The sequence below is a fragment of the Papilio polytes genome, unplaced genomic scaffold, assembly GCF_000836215.1.
Source record: "Papilio polytes unplaced genomic scaffold, Ppol_1.0 DF821400.1, whole genome shotgun sequence".
Taxonomy (NCBI): domain Eukaryota; kingdom Metazoa; phylum Arthropoda; class Insecta; order Lepidoptera; family Papilionidae; genus Papilio; species Papilio polytes.
This window is the reverse complement of record NW_013527804.1, coordinates 1,022,883-1,042,588: the sequence shown is the minus strand read 5'-3', so window position 1 is coordinate 1,042,588 and position 19,706 is coordinate 1,022,883. Positions and strand designations below refer to the sequence as shown.

Sequence of the window (19,706 nt, the reverse complement as noted above, 5' to 3'; positions counted from 1 at the left end):
GTTTAAAAAAAGATACGAAATTTAATGTCACATAATTAAATTTAAAAAATACGCTGTATATTGTTTAATATAGAAAAAAATAATTGTAAGATAAACTGCATTTACGTATAAATGATTTAGTTGAATGTATACTCTACGGTCACTGCCATGACAGCTGTCAACAATGTAATAAAGAGTAAATAAAATAATACGATATTATTAAAAAAAAAATTGTGGTTTTATTTTTTGGGTCAAAAAATGTATGGCGTTTTCCTTTCCTGCAGATTTCAACCACCTTTCTATGTTTGTAGACAAAGTTGTAGATAAAGCCATCCCTTTTAGTCTCTTTGAGAAGGAGATAGCAATAATCAAACTACGCCCATGTCTGTAGAATAAAACAAAAAAACCTTTTCCCCTTTCATTTATTTTTCATGTAAAAAGAACGATTTGAAATAGTCGACGGCGACAATCTCTTGTAGCTTTCGTACAAAACATGAAAACTAAATTATTCGAAGTGTAAAAAGCAATTTTTTTTTATTATTCATTTAAATGTAAATAGAACGAATTATACTAACATGTGGTTTTGAGGACCTAGCTCCAATTAACGTTAGTGAAATATGCGAAAAATATCTTAAATGAAGTGTCAACTATGCCTCCTCTATATTTTTTAATATCTGGCACAGATGTAGAACACTGGCACTCACTGTCTACTTAATTTGTTTTTTTTTAATCCCAGCCGGACGTTGTCACGAGCGAAAGCTAGATTGGGTATATAAATGAAAATCATAACTTCCATATAATCCTTTTATTTTCAATTAGTTACGAAAATCTAAATTAAACAAACCATAGTTGCTTCGATCTTCGAAATACAATTACACAAAAGGCTACTTTTGTACGCGGATACTACAAAACTGATCGGATGAGTGGAATGATATAAAATTAAAAAAAAAGCATTAAAACACATTTCATTTCTTAAATAATTAAAGCACTAAGGGATTTAAATACAAAAAAAATTAAGATCCATAAAAATATAAAATTAGTTGGTGTAGACTATAAAAAAAAATCCAGAAACAAAAAGAACATATAATTTGTCTATGACACTATATTTGATAATCTGAATTAAAATATATGAATACTGGACACAAAATACTGTACTTTTGAGTATGGATATTGCAAAAAAATATATTAATTAAATTTAAATAATTATCAATTATATAAACATAAATTCATACAATATAATAAAATTCATATTTCTTTTTTTTTTTGTTAAACATGAATTTAAAATAAGAATTTATAACGAAAATACATAAACTGACATAATTATGCCAATTTTAATTTCAAATTAAATCGAATAGCATTTATTGCATTGTATAAATAAAATATTGCAAAATCCAAAAAATCCATTGTAAATAAATTATTTAAAAATATTGTTTCAATTAAAAACTACAGCATTATTCTGCTCCATATGACTATAAAAATGGCCATAGATTAAAAAAGTGTACAAAGATCAATTTACAAAGACCGATGTTTTTTTATGAAAAAAGGCAAAAGCTTTCTAGGATTCTGCTAGTTTTGTTAAAAAAATGATTTTTTTTTTAAACGGAGCAGAATAAAGCCAGATTACATACAGCAATGTCAAGATATATGAAATATGATTGTAATCTACGGAATTTATTAGAAGAATTTTAGCATAAAGGACGTTTTGAATTTAGACAGTCTAATTATATTTTTGACGGAAATCGGAAAGTTTCTATTTTACTGAGCTTGTTTATTTTAATCACGATAATGAGTAAAAGTGAGTACATATTTAAATAGAAACCGTTAAAAAAATGAAGAATTAATATTATGCATACATACATTGATATGAATTATTTAATGAAAATTCTAATATTTACTTCGAAAAACCTAACATTTTAAAATTGTGATGACATGTTGCACTAATATATATAATTGTATAAACTACCTAACCTAAAAAAATTTAAACTTGACATATAGCTAATCGATGTACCATTTATGAGCAACTAACCTCTAAAACTAAAAAAATACATAATTATCGGTATTCTAATACATTTAATTCAATAATTCATACAAAAAAACTTACACTTTTAGTGATAGCGTTTGTTCATACATTAAATAGGCATATAACTACTTTATTAATAAAATACCAATTTACAAAGAAATAGTGCAGTTTCGATATGATGAAAGCGTTTATTGTGCGAAAGATATGAAATTAAGGAATTAAAAAAATAATGACAATGAAAATGGCGCGTATATGATTTGTCAACACGCGGGTAACAGACAACATAATTGTACGAAAACCATAAACGTAATAAAAAAATCTTTCAAACCATTTAACCGACTTTCCATCAAAGGTTATCAATAGATTTTTTTTATTACATCTATGGATAAAACTAATTAATTCACGCTTTTGCACCAAACAGCACTAAGTCATACATTCCTATCACATTGCCATCGTAATATCGATCTTATAAAAACGCTTTAGAAGTCGTTATCGCTCGAAGCGTCGTAACTCTCCACAATATCTGTGGGAGGCGGCTGGTAGCGGACGCTTGGAGAAACTAGCACCTGCCCGTGGAACGACTGAGATCGCAAAACGCTACTGAAAAGTAAAATCATTTTTAATTAGTAAAAAAGCAACACTCAATTTTTAAAAAAGATGTAAACGATTGGCTCAAAAGTGCAAGTATCCAGAGCCGTAAAAATTATAAAAGGCATTTAAGAACTGTACAGATAAAAAACATTCAGCTGTCAAATCGTTATTTTAATAACAATGCAGATATTAAAAAGAAACTACAACTGAAACAATAGAAATTAGTTACAAACATTATTAACGATAGTATATTGAATAAAATTATAGGTTATTTACATTTAACAGCAAAGCAAATCTGTAGTTCACAAGATAAAGTAACCTTAAAGTTAGGATTAGTTTATTTTGGGAGTGATTTTAAGCTTCACAGGTGATAATTTTCCACTGAGTCCTTGTATAAGTGGATGACCTGTTGTTTTTTTTATTTATTTTTAAGTTTATGTGCCAGTGACAGAGAAGAAAGACAGTAACAATTTGCATCTAAAAATGTCAAAAGCAAGACGATACAAGTTAAAAAGCTTGCTTTTTTGTTTGATTTTGAATTAAAAAGATATGAAGTAAATCGTGAAATACACAATTAACAAACTTTTTATTATTTTAAAACCCAGATTATTTATTCATTGACAATTAAGCCATATATTACAGATTTAATAATATTTATTAAATATCACTGATATAAAGAAATCAAATTTCAAGAATATAATAAACAAATACTACAAAAATAACATTGAATAAGTTTTAACAACTTATGCATAAATAATCAACATATATTTTTTTACTTTTACTACAATATTTATTTAATTACTGAGTTTAACTATTTCAATACAAAAATATTTACTAGATATAAAATACAAACTCATTAAAATTAAAAGGATGGAAGTGGCTAAAATAAATTAAAACCGCTATTTTTCAACGTACATTAAAATAACCGTTACCAATAACTGTTATTTAAAAAATGTCGGAAGCGTACGAAAGACACTCCGCATTTAATATTTAACAAGCAATTAACATTTAACCTATTAGCTAAAATTAAGATTAACGCTAGGTTATGAAGCATTTTTGTTAAGCTTTTTTTTACAAAAAAAAAGTGTTGTGCCCATCTCGACGACGCCAAAACCTTTGCCCAAAAAACTAACCTTCCAAGATGGCGCCTCTCATGTCACTTTAGCCAGAATTGCATGCATTTGACACCTGTCACGCTCTAGAATTTACAATAGGAGAAAAATACGATTATTCAATTCTGTTATAATAAAATACATGAATACAACAACGAAAACAACATATAATATGTTAAAAATGTAGTAATAGACAAATAAATCCAAAACCAACAATAACTAAAAATAACATAAATTATATGATAATAACAAATAAAATATTAAAAAAAAAACATAAAAGCTGTCAAATCTACTTTAAATCACACACAATTATTGCGACTTTTTCTGACCCAGTGATAACACTATATTGACAGTTCACTAACGTCAATCTGTAAATGTCAAAAGCATCACAAGATACTTGTACCGTAATTGTCATGTCATTGTCGATGCTTATGTTTTATGCGGTAATACACATGCCAGTAAAATAGTGTGCTAATAACTGGCACTATGCTTTCACACAAGCCAGTTTTCGAGATCCTATGACAGATGTCAATGTCAAAACTTGCACGTAAATACGTCAGTTGCTGGGATGGTGGCTACTGGCAGGTGTGATTCAAGATATTTTCTATCCAAACACTAGTCTTTCACCGGGTCAGATAAGCCTGTAAGACTGTAATAGTACAAACCTCGCTGTCTTAGGGGGGGCTTTGCCAGTCTTGCCGAGCGCCGCTGCCTTCCTCGGGTCGTAGGAAGCCCTACGTTTCCACTTCTCTAATTCTTGTTTCTTTTGTTCTGGAAAATAAAATAAATAATTTAGATAAACAGTTCATAAAGAATCAACAAACAAAAACATAATAAAAACCCTGTTAGAAAGAAAAATAATAAAAAAATGATTAAAACGGAACTGGCAGCAATAATGGAGGAACTTAGTAATTTTCATAACAAAACAAATAAAATAAGATAAAAAATTTGGTATATTTTTTATGGAAACAAAGCAATTAAAATAGAAATATGGTAGTTAGTTTAGTTTTGATGTTAAGTTAGTCGTGAGGTTAGTTTAGTGATTGGGTTAAATGGGAATGTTTCCTAATTTTTGGAATAGCCTTTATTTTGTAGATAAACCATGTACGAACACGAAAAAAAATTGTATAAAATATAATACTCATTATTTCAATAAAAAAACACGTAAATAAAAACGACTCTTTCATTTCCCCCCAAAACGTCCCATGACGTCACTTCTTTGCATACGAACCTCGCGTCACGGCCTGTCACTGTCAATTTGAAAGAACCATTGATTGATAATACTCGTAAATCTTTGTTGTCTAAAGTTGTTTTTAGTAATGGAGATAAAAATGAAAAAACCAAAATGAACAGAAGGTGATACTTTTAACGTATTAATTACACTTGTTGCTTCTCGTGGAAGATTATGTTTGTGTGTAAACAGTGACTGCGTCCTACACCAGTGTGACCAGGTATAAATTAAATTGTACTATAAGCTACTCTTATGAATTTTGATATATTTTTCTTTTGTAATATTCATAAAATGTTTTGCTCATAACTTATGTCGTAATTATAAAAACACTCAATAATGGAGTCCTCATAATATAAAACACGCAAACTCAATTATTACAATCATTTAGAAAAAAATATAACTACAAAATGCACTGACATTCACTGAAGTTGGTCACACTGCCATGTTATATGCGAAGAAGTGACGTCATTGGTGTTTGAGATCGAGTAATGGAGGGTAAAAAATATTGCAGCGTTTTTAATTTATATTTAATTTGAGACAAACATTCAAGGTCTCTAAATGTTATTATAGGTTATAAAATGCTGTCTTTAAAATATTAAACATAACTTTATTTGGATTTGTAACATTAGGAAACATAGTCAATACCATTAGTCGTGATAGATAGTTGCAAGGTGAAGTTTGTGATGTTATGTTAGTTGCAAGGTTTATTCGTGATGTTGAGTTAGTTTCTAGGTGAAATTTGTTACGTTCAGTTAGTTATAAGGTGACTAACTCACCCATCTCATACTGTTGCGCGCTGCCCCTGCTAGGCCTGTCGTGGTGAGGCAGCACGTTTACGTAAGTCTTGCTGGGGTCGCGGCGCAGAAAGTTCTTCGGCGAATTATCATTCTTGTACTTGGAGATGTCGAGGTACCTCGGCTGGATGTCTTTGGGCCGCTTCTGTTGGCTGATTGAGGTCGTCGACGATGACATAGAATAGTCACCGCTGTACCTAGAATTAGAAAAATATCGTGTCAGAAATACATTTTTAATTTTACCCACAATCGTTTGTACATATACGAAAAAATAAAATTCCAACGGGAAACTGACATTTTTAAGGGATGAATCTCATGTTACTCCAGACTTTGTTTTATATCAGTGACAAATGTCAATATATGTTGAACGACTACAGAATTATCGAGTAAATATAAACTAGTGTATCCCACGGGTACTGCTACTATTTCCGGGATTAAAAGTAGCCTATGTGTTCTTCTAGATTATTCTTTACATCTACGTCAAATTTCATAGAGATCCGTTCAGCAGTTTAGGCTACAAACTCTAACAAATATCCATCCCAACTTTTCTCATCTAACAGTTTAGATGGATGAATGTTTTTAAAGTTTGTAGCCTAAACTGCTGAACCAATTTCAACGAAATTTTGCATAGATGTAGAGGATGGACTGGAAGAACACACAGGCTACTTAGTTTTGTTTTTTCTTAACTCGCGCGAAAGGAGTCGCGGGCAAAAACTAGTAAATAATAATTAATAATAGTGAGGATTACGGTGACCGTTTGCTTATTTGTCACCTTGCTCTCCTCTTTTACACATAACCAGAAAGACCTGAAAAGTCTTCTTTGCTTACCTCTGTTTCGCCTGCGCTGTCCCTTTCTTTCCCCCCTGATGCCTCATAACAACTGGCGCACTCTCCGTCCCGCTCTCACCTTCTGTATCACTAGTACCAGTTGTTAGAGAATTCTTTTCATGACTGAATATAGAAGAGTTTCTTGGGCTGCTACCGTTTGTGGTAGAGTTTGTATCGCTATCTAATATGAAAGTCTTTCTCTTGTCAACTGCGGAACCGTTGTCTCTTTTCTGTAAAAAGTCCACATTCTCTTTCGTGGGAGTGATATCATCTACTATGTAAGTCTTTCTTTTGTCAGCATCTTTACGTTTCTTTTCTGAAGGTTGGTTAACCTGAAATCGTAAATAAAATAATCTAAAGCAAGAGTAGATTTAGATGAGAGTACACTTTTTAATTCTTATTATCTTTAAAAGAAGAAATAGCAGTTAAATGTAGAAATAATTGAACTAATATCGAAATTAAAGATTTGAAAAAAGAAATAACAACAGAAAGGTATGTATAAAAAGAACGAAACGGGAATAAAATTATTATTACATAGGAAAACTGTCAATTACGTGCCGTCTGTAGCAGGCTTTAAATTTTTACTGTCGTAACACTTATATTAAACATTCATATCGCTGTCTCTGTTTTTTCAAAAAGAACAAAAGAGATAGCATGCATGTATGTGCATCTCCTCCTCCGTCAATGAAGGGTCGGCAACGCATCTGCAATTGCGGATGTCTATAGGCAGCGGTCGCTTTCCATTTCGATGGATCTAGGCCGCTTGCTCGTTTGCCACCTTATATTATAAAAAATAAAAAAAGCAATGCCAACTAAAAGAAACAAAAAACACAGAGCCAAGTTAATAGCAGACTAACCTGGAAGCTAGTGACATAATTCCTAGACAACACTACGTCATTAGTCATGGCCTGTCTTCTTAAATTCTCCCTCGTAAAATCCTTTGTCCTCAGATCCAGTATATCAGAATGAGTAGACGTGATCATCGGGTCTATCGGTAATGTAGCCATCTGATCGTCTTCTGATGAGTAGTCCAATGTCTCCAAATCAGCTATGTTGGTTGTATGGAAAGACTGAGACCGATGGACAGGTGAGGAGTGACTGGAATTGATAGAGTAAGATGTAAACAGCTTGAAAAGACCGGATTTAACAAAAGACTAAGAGCCTGTCCCACCAAATGAACGTCTGATAACAATCTAACGTGTAAAATATGTGAAGGAAATATCGGGTTACGTTACCTTTTCTGACAGTGACGTAATTTTTAAACTATCTGAGCCTCTATCAGCCAGTTGTGGGACAGGCCCTAACTAGAGTAATTCTAATCTTCTTTCCCTTAATAACAATTCTAGTAGAAAAATATTAAGAGAATAAGTTTATAGAGTAAAAGAAAAGACGTACCTAGGAGAACTAAGGTCATCCTTATTGCACTCCTGTTGTCTCGGCTTTTGCTGTCTCTTTTTCCCTTCCTGCGCGGCCTTCATCGGGTCGTAAGAAGACCTCTTCTTCCAGTTAGAGAATTCAACTTCTTTGGTTGCTAAAGCTGACGATGATCTGTACTGGCTTGCTTTCTTTTGAACTGGAACATTTTAGGTTATGTTAGTATTTTGCCTAGTGTTTAAGGGTACCCTAAAATGATATGAGAATATAGTCTTTCGTATCATATGCTCTCAGAAAATACATATTTATGACTGAATATTTATGTATGTTTTGTTGAAATTCCATTACTTAAGGACTCTCATGAAATACGAGACTGGAGTGTACCATTAGAGTGTACCTTCTTCAGAAACGGGATTAGTTAATTTTAAACAGTGTTTTAATATTGAATTTAATTAAACCAAAAAGAATCTCTATACCAATATTATAAAGAGGAAAGATTTGTATTTTTTTAATTTTTATATATACTTAAATAACTCTAAAACCACTGGGCCGATTTCAATAATTCTTTCACCATTAAAAAGCTAGATTATCACTGAGTACCATAGGCTATGTCATTTATTTATTTTTAATTTCACGTAGACGAAGTCGCGAGAAATAGAGTCGTCTAATAAATGTAAAACACGCAAAGTCCTTGCATTCTCTTTCAGTTCGCTTGTTCACTGAAAATTGGTAACACTAACCTTAGGAACGCCCTTCATTGCTTTAAAAAAATATATACAGCGTTAAATATAGAAAAATACTTAATTCATTTAACTAACCTTTCTCCTGAACCTTAGGCTGCAGTTCCCTGGTTGAAGATCTGGATTTAGTCAGTCTACTGAGAACTGCTTGTCTTGTAGGATCTGATATCCTTCTGCTCTGATGATTAACAGGTTTAGTTCTTTCCTCCTTAGATACAGGGGGTTCTGACATTCTAGAACGATCTTTGGGTCTCCCTGCATTCCTGATCAACCCTGGTCCGAATTTACGCTGCATTTCAGGTGTGTTGGGACATCTCGGCGAGTTCGTTGGTACGGTTGATTTGAGATCTGGTGAATCTATTCTACCTCTGTGAGTTCTTTTGAATCTAACATCTTGAGATTTATCGAAAGATCCCGTATCCGATTCGTCTGATATACAATAATCTTTGTAATCTTCGGAATGTCCGCTGGATCTTCGTGATTTTATTCTTGCATCTACATGATTGTTGTTTCTATTTACTGTGTTGAAGGAACTTGAACGTCGGATGGAAACACCAAATGCGTTTTGGACGGGCTTGTATTGTTTACTATCACTATAAACTCTTTGATGGGATTTCTTCGCGTCGCCTTGGTAACGAGTTTGATCAATTCTCGGGTACAATTTTGAGTCGATTGCGTTATTCTTTAAAACTGCTTTAAGGCAGACAGCTTCAGTTATCGGTTTAACTTCTATTTTCTGTCGATATCTTGGTGATGTTTTGTATTGTGGTTTATTTGATATTGTTTTGTCTTCTGAACTGTTACTGCATAGACCTCTGTCTGAAGATGGACTGTTCATGTTGGAATCGTGTCTTCTATCTGTGTCTAGAGATCTGGAAGCTGTGTTTAATAGGACTTTAGTGTTGGTTTTATTTGAACCTGTGATAACGTAATGTCCTGGACTTCTTAATGGACTGCTATCATTGGAATTATCTTTCCTTCTAAGGCGATAGTTCAAGGAGTTGGATCTACTGAGCTGGGAGAGAGGGACTCTTGAGACGGCGGTCTTTTCACTGATGAGACTTGAAGTCAGCTGGGACGGAATGTTCGAGAAGTTATTCGTTCTGGAAGATTGAAGCTTCGCTTGCAGGTTAGTGATTGCATTTTGTGTTTTTAATAAGTATGATTCGGTATCTTGAGGTGGTATTAAATCCTGTAACAAAGACAAGAAATATTAATATAGGATAAGATAGGTACATTAAAATGTATGTATTAATTTCACGTGCAAAAATATGTTGCCATCCCTTTCACTCTCTTTAAAAAAAATAGAGACAACTATATATTTTCAAACGGATATTTCGGCTTATTGTTATTGATTGTTTTTACTTGTAATTACGCTGATGTTATGCTTTCAAAGTTCTTTTCTATTTTAATATAATTGTAGATTAAAAAGCTAGTTAAGTAAATGTTTATCATCTTATAAAATCGAAGCTTGCATAATAAATTACGCGTTCAAATAATGTTGAAATTTCGCTCCGAGAGCTGATCCGTTATACAATATTTTGTAATGCAACATTTTTCTATAAATACCACAGCAAAAACAAACTAAAAAAGCATACTAATATTATAAATGCGAAAGTTCAGATGAATGTTTGTTAGCGTCTGTAGCCTAAAAGGCACAACGGATTTCAATGAAATTTGGTATAGATTTAGAGGATAGTCTGGAAGAACACATAGGCTTTCGTTATTTTTTAATTCCAAGCGTACAGAGTCGCGGGCAGAAGGTATAGGTAAATAAAGATTCCTATTATATGAAAAATGTAAGACATCTACTTATAAAATGGCGGACGATCGTTTTTATAACTCGTTTTAAAAATGCATTTCCACATATCATATGTTCTTTTGACGGAATTTTTAAAAGCGATCTTTCGAATAAGGTCCAAACCATGTAACGGAGATCACCTTCAAGAAATCTTAAAAAATATAAACAAGACAAAGCAAAGGATGAAAATAATATTAGTAAGATCGTATATGTATTTCGTTAAGCGGATATACGTGAATATCGTGTCGCATGTTATAACGTCAACGACTGGTACAATGACGAGACCAATGTTTAGTTATAACCTAGTTTTATGTTACACTATTTCGTCCGCAACTCCTTTAAATACTGCAGTTCCCGTGCGGCTTCATACGCGTGGAATTATAAAAAAAATATTTTTGTTTACATTTTTCAAATTATCAATTACAAATGTCAGAATGACATGACATGATAACCTTGCTTCCTTGATGTTGGCTGCAACTTGTGGTCTCTTTCCCACATTAGAGTTTTTATCTAAAATATTATATTTAATTGCGTTAAAATATATAGCCTAAAGCGTGACGCAAGTGTAGGGTGTTTTATTAAAAAGATATTATTCAAAAATATGGTGTTATTGCTGACATCTTAGGCAACAAAGAAGTGTGTGTTTACGCTTTATTATATTAGTATAGAAGTATAGATATGGATGACACATTTTATTTAAGAGTTAAATTAAGTAAAGATGATGAAAATCGATTGGTCCAGTTTCAGATGTCAATGTCCCAGATTGCACTGCAACCCCTTAAAACCCTCCCCGCGATCGCAGCGCCACAGTAACAGTATTGTTAATAAAATGGCCGACAAACACGCATCAAATAGCAGATCGAATTTTACTTTCATTAATATTTTTTACAATTCACAGGAATATATGTTTTTATATGATTTCGTGACGTCATCGTCGTAATTGTTTTAGATTGGTGCAGCGCCCCTAGCGGGCGTAAAGCACAACAAATCTCACACAAAATGTTATTACGTTACGAATTCTCGCAACTGCAACACACTCATAATAGACCCTCAGAAAAATAGGTTATGAGTCGCATTTGAATAGACAGGACATTTAAAATGCAAAGATGTAAAAATCTTTGACAGTCTCCATTATTTTAATGCAGATATCCCCATATGAATTAATAAAGAGTATAACAGTTAAGAAAACGACTAGCGCTTACATTTTATTATCTGTGCACTTAAACATGCGATTTGCTGTTACATAATCTGTGGTTACGTTTCACACTTGTTTCCTTTTGCAATTCATGATAATTAGAAATTCTTTTCAATTCAAGTCCATACACAATTCTACATTGCTATACAAAAGTATTGCTAAAATGTTCAGAACTAGCTTTTGACCGCGACTTCGTCAGCAAAGTTAAAAAAGAAACATAGCCTATATCATTCAGTGACAGTCTAGATTTCCAATAGTAAAATATTTTTGTATTTAGTCTAGTAGTTTGTGATTTGATTCCATATTAGCTGTTGCTCGCGACTTTGCTTGCGTGATATCAAAAAGAGTTATAGTCCATGTTACTCACAGATAAATTACCTTTCTAACGGTGAAAGAATTTTTAAAATCGGCCCAGTAGTTTTTGTGTAATCAATACATACAAAAATACAAATTTTTCTTCTTTTTATTAATGTATAGGCTTTCAATTGATTCTGTAATCCACGATCAACTTTAAGAACATTTTATTCTGCAGATCGTCGCGGACAAAATCTAGTTACATAACAAACACAACTTTCTTTGACACTTATTTTGATGAAAATTAAATAATACACCGACCACATTCCGTACCGGAATCGAAGCCGGAAACAAAACGGCATTTGCGACTCCGTACTTGCGGTACAGTAACCCAGTGGTTAAACTTTCACTGTCCACTGTCCGGTTCGAAGCCTTGCCAAATATGTTATCAAAGACATCGCCGACGCATAACTTATATGTAATTACTTCCTGTAAATTTATTTGCATACTTTTAAAAACTACTTCATGTACTAGCTTTCGCCCGCGACTCCGACCGCACAGAATCTATACTAATATTATAAATCGGAAAGATTTGGATTTTTGTATGTTTTGAAATATATCAAAAACTACGAGGCCGATTGAAAAAAAAATGCTACTAGAAATCTGCGTTATTATTGAGTGACACGGGTTATTTTTTTTTATTTTCACGCGATCAAGTTGCAAGCAACAGTTTTTATAATAATTGTAGCCTATGTTACTCACTGATAACGTAGCTTTTATTGTTGAAAGAATTTTTGTAATTAGTCCAGCAGTTTGAATTTTATGCGTTACATACAAAAATACAAATCTTGTTTATTTATAATATTACAAATGTATCATCATCACCAGCTCACTATACGTCCCCACCGAGGGGCTCGGAGCCTACCCTAAAGACTAGGCCATAGTCAACCACGCTGGCGCACTGCGGGTTTACTTCACACATATCTTTTAATTTCTTCGCCGATATGTGCAGGCATCACGATGTTTTCCTTCACCATAAGAACGTCGGGTAAATTATGTCATATGGAAATTCAAAAAAACCGAAAATCACATTGGTACAGCGGGATTCGAACCCAAGACCTATAGATTACATGTCAAGTGCTTAAACCACTGAGCCACCGACGCATCACAAGTCCACAAATGTATAGAAAAACAAAAATAGTTTAAAATTAGTACGCACTCAAGTCTATTCCTATCAAGGTCATGAACAATTGTTTTTTTAATCCTAGACTACTGCACACCGCCTACCGTCTTCAAACCATATACGAACTAAACTATTAGGTCATCCACCATATGTGAGTCAGGTAATATCAATTCGATTAGTTTTAAAGACTTTTTTAACCAAATTAAATCCTAATAAACCTGACATTGCTTTTATTCTGGTTTAATTTTATATAACCTAACATTATTCTAACGTCCATTTTGAAAATCATTTATCTATACTATTATAATAAAGCGTAAACACTCACTTTGTTGCCTAAGATGTCAGCAATCACAGCATATTTTCGAATAATTATTTTATTAATAAAAAGCCCTACAGTTACGTCAGGCTTTAGGCTAAATATTTTCACGCCATTAAACTTAGGGGATAAATATTTTGGATAAAAACCCTAATGTGGGACAGAGACCATAAGTTGCTGCTAACATTAAGGAAGCAAGATTGTTATCATGTCATGTCATTTTGACATTTGTAATTGATAATTTGGCAAATGTAAACAATAAAATAAAGTTTTTATAATTTAACGCGGATGAATCCGCAGGAAAACAGCTAGTTTTGTATATAATTTCAGCGAGATTTCTTACCAGAAAGCAATAATGATGCAACTTTACAATAATCATACTTAATATTATAAATGCAAAAGTTTAGATGGATGGATGTTTGTTAGAGTTTGTAGCCAAATTGCTGAAAGGATTTCGATGAATTTTGGTATAGATGTATAGTCTGGAAGAAAACATAAGCTACTCACTTTTGTTTTTCTACTCTACGCAGAGAGAGTCCTTTGGGTAGGATTAGGATGATGACCCAACCGTCACCCCACGTGGGGACAGAGGGGGTGACCTTTGGGAATAATCCAATAGTAGTAACAAAAAAGTGTTTTTTTTTCAACTAAATACCACTACGTTACTGTAGCACAATAACTTCATAAATTCTATGGCTTCTTGAAATATTTAGGCCGTTGTATAATGACTGCCTTACATACGAGGAAAACTGAGACATTTACTTTTTTTTTATAACACAAGGTAGCAAACGAGAAAGCGGCTACTTGAATCCGCCAAAATGTCGAAGCTGCCGCTGCCCATAGACATCCGCAATTGCAGATGCGTTGCCTACCCTTAGAACTACTATTTTACTAGCCTAATAAATTGGCGTTTTCATTTTTTAACTGGTCACTAAGGGAGCCATTTAATGTAGATTTACTGAGAGATAACATTAACAGACTGTTTAACGGATCCTTGGAGGATTTAGTACGAAAATAAGAATTCCTAATGTTATTTATTTCTTGTCTAGTTATTAATTAGTTAGTTTAATTTGATAAACAATTATAACCTAAAAGTGCGAAATTGGCGGCAAAAAGATTTGAATATCGAATAACAACGTATGACATCACAATAATAAATCACGTTGAGTCAGTCGTGTACTCTGACTCACATCTCGGTGTTGCCATAATCGGAAACATCTTATTAGAGTTCCGTGACAAGAAAACTAAATTATGAACAATGTTAATTGCAAATAAATATGTAATTATTTATTTTTTAACGAACTTACGCCTACGGGAATTAAAAAAAAACAAAAGTTAGTCTATGTGTTCTTCCAGATTGTCCTCTACATCTATGACTTTCATCGAGATCCGTTCAGCAGTTGACGCTTAGCTCTAACAAACATCCATTTAAGCTTTCGCATTTATAATATTAGCAATAAGTACCTTTAAAAAAACAAAAAAAAAAAGAGTGACTATATCCCGTGACAGATGAATACAACACGAATGTTACGGAACCTCTTTTAGTTAATATAAATTCATGCTCAGAGTAATATATGTGAACTTGACTCTTTTAACCTTCGCGAAAACCGTACAATATTGATTGTCGTATTTGTCATTAATTAGGTCAAGTGCAACCGTATAGGGTAACATCGGAAATATTTAAACTAAGATTGGATGGCAACACCATCTTTAACTTCATATTACAGCGTAACACAACATGGAACATTTTTATCTACACAAGCGTAAAAGTATTTTTACGTTTGTAACAAATAAACTTATAAATACTGGACTGATTTAAAAACTTCTTTCACAAAAAAACAGGTCTTCCCAATATTATAAATGCGAAAGTTTAGATGGATGGATGTTTGTAAGAGTTTGTAGCCTAAACGGCTGAACGGATCTCGATGATATTTGACATAGATGTAGAGGATAATCTGGAAGAACACATATCGCATTTGTTTTTTTTATTCCACGCGAACGAAGTCGCGGGCGAAAGCTAGTTATCTGAATAAATACTTATTATTATTATATTAAACTAGTCGATCGTATAACCACAAAATCCTATTGTAAACTTTTTTATTCGTTAAAACAAAACGAACAAAACCGAAGAGTCCCAAGTTCCAAGGGATTTTGAAACAAAGGGCCAACAATGAGCGGAAGTGACGTCAGCTACAGGTGTAGACATACCCTATGCTATAAGATACGGTTCAAGTGATAAGAGTAAGCGGGAGAAAGTTACCATCCCCTGTATCAATGGACATAGAACTTCTCTAATGTTTCACAGTATTTATTATCTTTAGTATGTAATTCTTCTGTCTAGGTAATATAATATGTATTGTTCTTGTAAATATCATATGTGTAATATTCTGTTACATGAGTTAAATAAATTATTATTATTATCTCATATCTTTACTTTCTTATTTTTATAAATAATATATTTCACATGATTTTCTAAAAAAAATAATAAAATAAAACATATTATATAAAAAAATAGAAGTCCACCGGCTGCGGAATCCGATGACTCAAGCAACAAGTGGTCAGGGCTGCAGAGACAGGAACCTCCTCACTAGTCCTGCGGTTTCTAAAATAACCGCCTTTTGAATCGGGCCCTTAATCCAACTGTCCAGCGAGAGCTTCTTGAGGTGTTGGTCGAAGCTCTTCGCTATCAGCCCGTGTACCGAAACGACTATCGGAATAATGGTAGTCGATTTCATACGCCACATGGCGGTAACCTCGTGAGCCAAATCCAAATATTTTATTATACTTAAAATAATACAATTGTCTAAATCAATGCATCGAAATTATAATAAAAATACCGTGTGCACAACTGTTTTGTCTCGCTTTGACTTCTATCTATACTAATATTATAAAGAGAAAAACTTTATTTGATTGTAATGAATAGGCTCAAAAACTACTGGGCCGATTTTAAAAATTATTTCACCGTTAGAAAGGTAATTTATTTGTGAGTAACATAGGCTAGGAGTATCGCACACAAGTCGATTTTTAGTTGTGCAACTAAACAGTTGAATGGACTGCGAAAAAGTCCACAAGTGTGCGCTCTCCCCGCGTCTATATGTCCCGCTACATCTAAAAATTAAGTTGTGTGTAGCGTCTAACACGATGTTAGGCCAAGATATTTGACAATTAATACTTCGTTTTGACGAAATTAATACGATATCGACTCATCAGTAGAAAAGAGATTTAAAAATTTAAGATATGTATGGGGTTTTTTTTTGAGGAGTGAGGATGAATTGAGTCCATCAACATCTTACATTGTCCGCAAAATTAATAACCCTAAACATAAAATTAGCAGATGAAAATACTTGATGAATAAAATACGAATTTTACAAAACCGCTACTCTCTTTTGACTTACATCAGCTAAAGTGATCGTTGGTGCATGAGTCCGGGACTATTAAACATGTATCAGATGTTACTGTCAAAGAATTACGAGTAAATTCTTCACATAAAAAGAACTGTACACAAATCTAACTAACATAAATGCGAAAGTTTAGATGGATGTTTGCTAGCGTGTAGCCTAAACTGCTCAACGGATCTCGTCGAAATTTGGCATAGATGTAGAAGATAGTCTGGAAGAACTCATAGACTACTCACTTTTGTTTTTATTTGTGCGATAGTTTCAGGTGTGCGCACTTTTTGAATAATGTAGTGTGAAAATTACGCGAGTTACTCCAAAAACTTTTTTTATTTGACCTCTGTTTATTCTTGTGTCAATGTTACATTTTTTGTTCAATATTAGACTCATCTTTGTATATTTACTTCGTTAAGGTTAACATATATAAATCTAAGCAAACATAATTAATTTCCTTAGTAAACTTCCTTTTCCGTAATCCGTATAAGAAAAAAAGACTAGAAACAAAACATACACGGGTTTTTGTACTACTAAAGATTAAATAAATAAAAAACTGGTCTAAAAGCTTTAATTTCCCTTTTACAATGCTATAGTTATAAAACTGAAGCGGAATGCTTAAACTTCGTCATAAAACACACATAAAGCATAGAAACGGTGCATTCATTTCCCACGGTATTGATCTTGAACGAATAACTCGGTTGCCAGATGTATATCACCTTAAGTAAATAAAACTGCATTTTTATTTTAAAACGCACCTAAAAATAAAAATAATTTTAAAAACCTTTATTTCCTTAAAATAACATTAAATGTAAACGAAAAAATATTTTTGGAATTCGCCAATTGAAATAAAAAACAAAACAAAACTTTTGTTCTAAATTCAAAATCAAATAAAAGACAATTTATGCGATGAATCACATTTTCGAACATCAATTTGAAACATCGAAATGTTAAATTCCATATTTGAATTGCGAATGCTAAAAGCATACAACACACCTTGTTTATTTACACAATGAATTATGTATTCTCGGCTTTAGATATAAGGTCCACATTACTTTGAAATCATTTTATATTACAGACGGCAAATGTTTTCGAACTAGGGCCGCGCCTTTCCACCTGTTGTAGTCTACTTAAATTAATTTATGTTCAGAAACAGGTACGCAACGGTTTTTTGTTTACGTAGGTGTGTTACTGGTCATATGTAATAAATTATTTTTTTATCTCTACGTTTTTACTCTACGGTTTGAAACGGTAAAAATTTTAGTTTCTTTTCTGTTTTAAGATATTTTATCTAGTATTAGTACTATAAATATGCGTATTTTCACATAAAATACGTAAACATCATCTAATAAAATTGTAAAGTAAGTAAAATTTCCACATAAAGTAACAAAGTTTTCCTCATTTCTTGGGAGATTAAATCTTACAATGGGGAATCTTGTCATGTCATCTAAAAAATTATTAGTTATGCTGCACAAAAAACTTTTTCAATAAGGTGAACTATGTTATTATGTATTATATATAAATCATAATTAAAAACCGATCGCAGCCATATGGTTGGTACGTCAAAATATCTGTCATTTCCGAACGCATCCCACATCCGGCCATCTTGAAACGTCACAAAAAACAAAATGGGGTCGGCTCAAACACGATGGCCTTGAGATTTGCGTAAAATAGACGCCTATTTATAATCACAACGCTCGAATTAAAATGACCCAGTTAATTAGGCGTATCATCTCAAGAATTATTGTTTTACTTTAAATTTGCGTGAACGTGCAGTTATTTTGGGAAAATTTAAATTTATGGACGGTCATTTTATTATACGTAGAGAATGACTCGCCTGAATTAACGCTAAAATCTCCAAAAGTAAAATGCATTATCATGGAAGTCAAAATTTAATTTCTACCATTTAGAAATACTACTGAATCTTACCGTATCTTTTTTTCCATCAATTCGCTTATATTTTACAATATTGATCTATCTATTTTTGTTTTATTTATCTGTGTGCTTTGATCTTTTTTATTGTTTTTATACTAGTCTATGGTAATTCGTGAGTTGCCCTTTACGAATATTGGCAAACCTTCAAGTAAATTATTGTCTCACATACCGTTTCTTGGATAAGATCCAGATTTCGATGTAATCACATTTTAGAGGAAGTGTAATCCAGGCATTTGCTAAATTTTACTGAATCAGTTAAAATTTAGCTTACTTCTGTATATTAATAGAACTTCGAATTATATTCTCTGTACATTTTTATTATTTAATAGCTGCTGCCCGCGACTTCGTCCACGCATTATTAAGATAAAGAAGCAGCCTATAATATGCCCGTCTATGTCAGCTATCCTTCAGTGAAAGTCCGGTCGAAATGGTTTAGCCGTTTCGGTGATTACCCGAAACAAACGCGGCTTGCGGACAGACAGACAGACAAAAAAAAATGTGATTTTCGTTATCAGCAACGCAAATAGATGTCTTTCTTAAAGGTGGAATTTTTCTTTGGATAGTACAAATAGACACTCCATTTTTATTACATGTATATAGAGAGATAGAAGGTATAGATAAGTTTAAAACCGCTCTTTATTAAACCCCTTATGTTCTCACCCTCACCCTCACTATTTACTTATAATTGGTTTCTCTGTCCGGACCTCCTTTTTCTAACCTTATGGTATCCCGGATGTGGTTATTAACATCTATTCCTTTATCTTAGACATGACGTGACCTCAAATATCTCATTACCGACATTAAGATAAATATTTCCTCTACAATGTAGATTATTTTACAAAAACAAAAAGTTTCTCACGACATTCAATAGTTAAAGGTAACTGTTTAACAAATGAACCTAGCGTGATGCCTGTCCTGAATATA

At 32.7% G+C, this 19,706-nt stretch overlaps 1 protein-coding gene across 3 annotated transcripts in view; it reads right to left on the bottom strand.

The window, feature by feature from the left end:
• Nucleotides 1-1,355: 1,355 nt before the first annotated feature.
• LOC106108862 overlaps nt 1,356-19,706 on the bottom strand; it is a 39,036-nt gene continuing 20,685 nt past the window's right edge. The window contains exons 3-10 of one of the 3 annotated variants that reach the window (XR_001225970.1): nt 8,748-9,861; nt 7,951-8,128; nt 7,413-7,653; nt 6,556-6,887; nt 5,710-5,924; nt 4,368-4,473; nt 3,724-3,788; nt 2,512-2,599 (exon numbers count right to left, since the gene is read on the bottom strand). Coding sequence is in view for 1 of the 3 variants with exons in the window: in XM_013290157.1 (XP_013145611.1) it covers nt 2,479-2,599; nt 4,368-4,473; nt 5,710-5,924; nt 6,556-6,887; nt 7,413-7,653; nt 7,951-8,128; nt 8,748-9,861 (2,307 nt within the window). In the remaining 2 variants the exon portion in view is untranslated. Of the gene's footprint in view, nt 2,600-3,723; nt 3,789-4,367; nt 4,474-5,709; nt 5,925-6,555; nt 6,888-7,412; nt 7,654-7,950; nt 8,129-8,747; nt 9,862-19,706 lie in introns of all 3 variants that reach the window. The other 2 variants (XR_001225971.1, XM_013290157.1) reach the window with 2 other exon arrangements.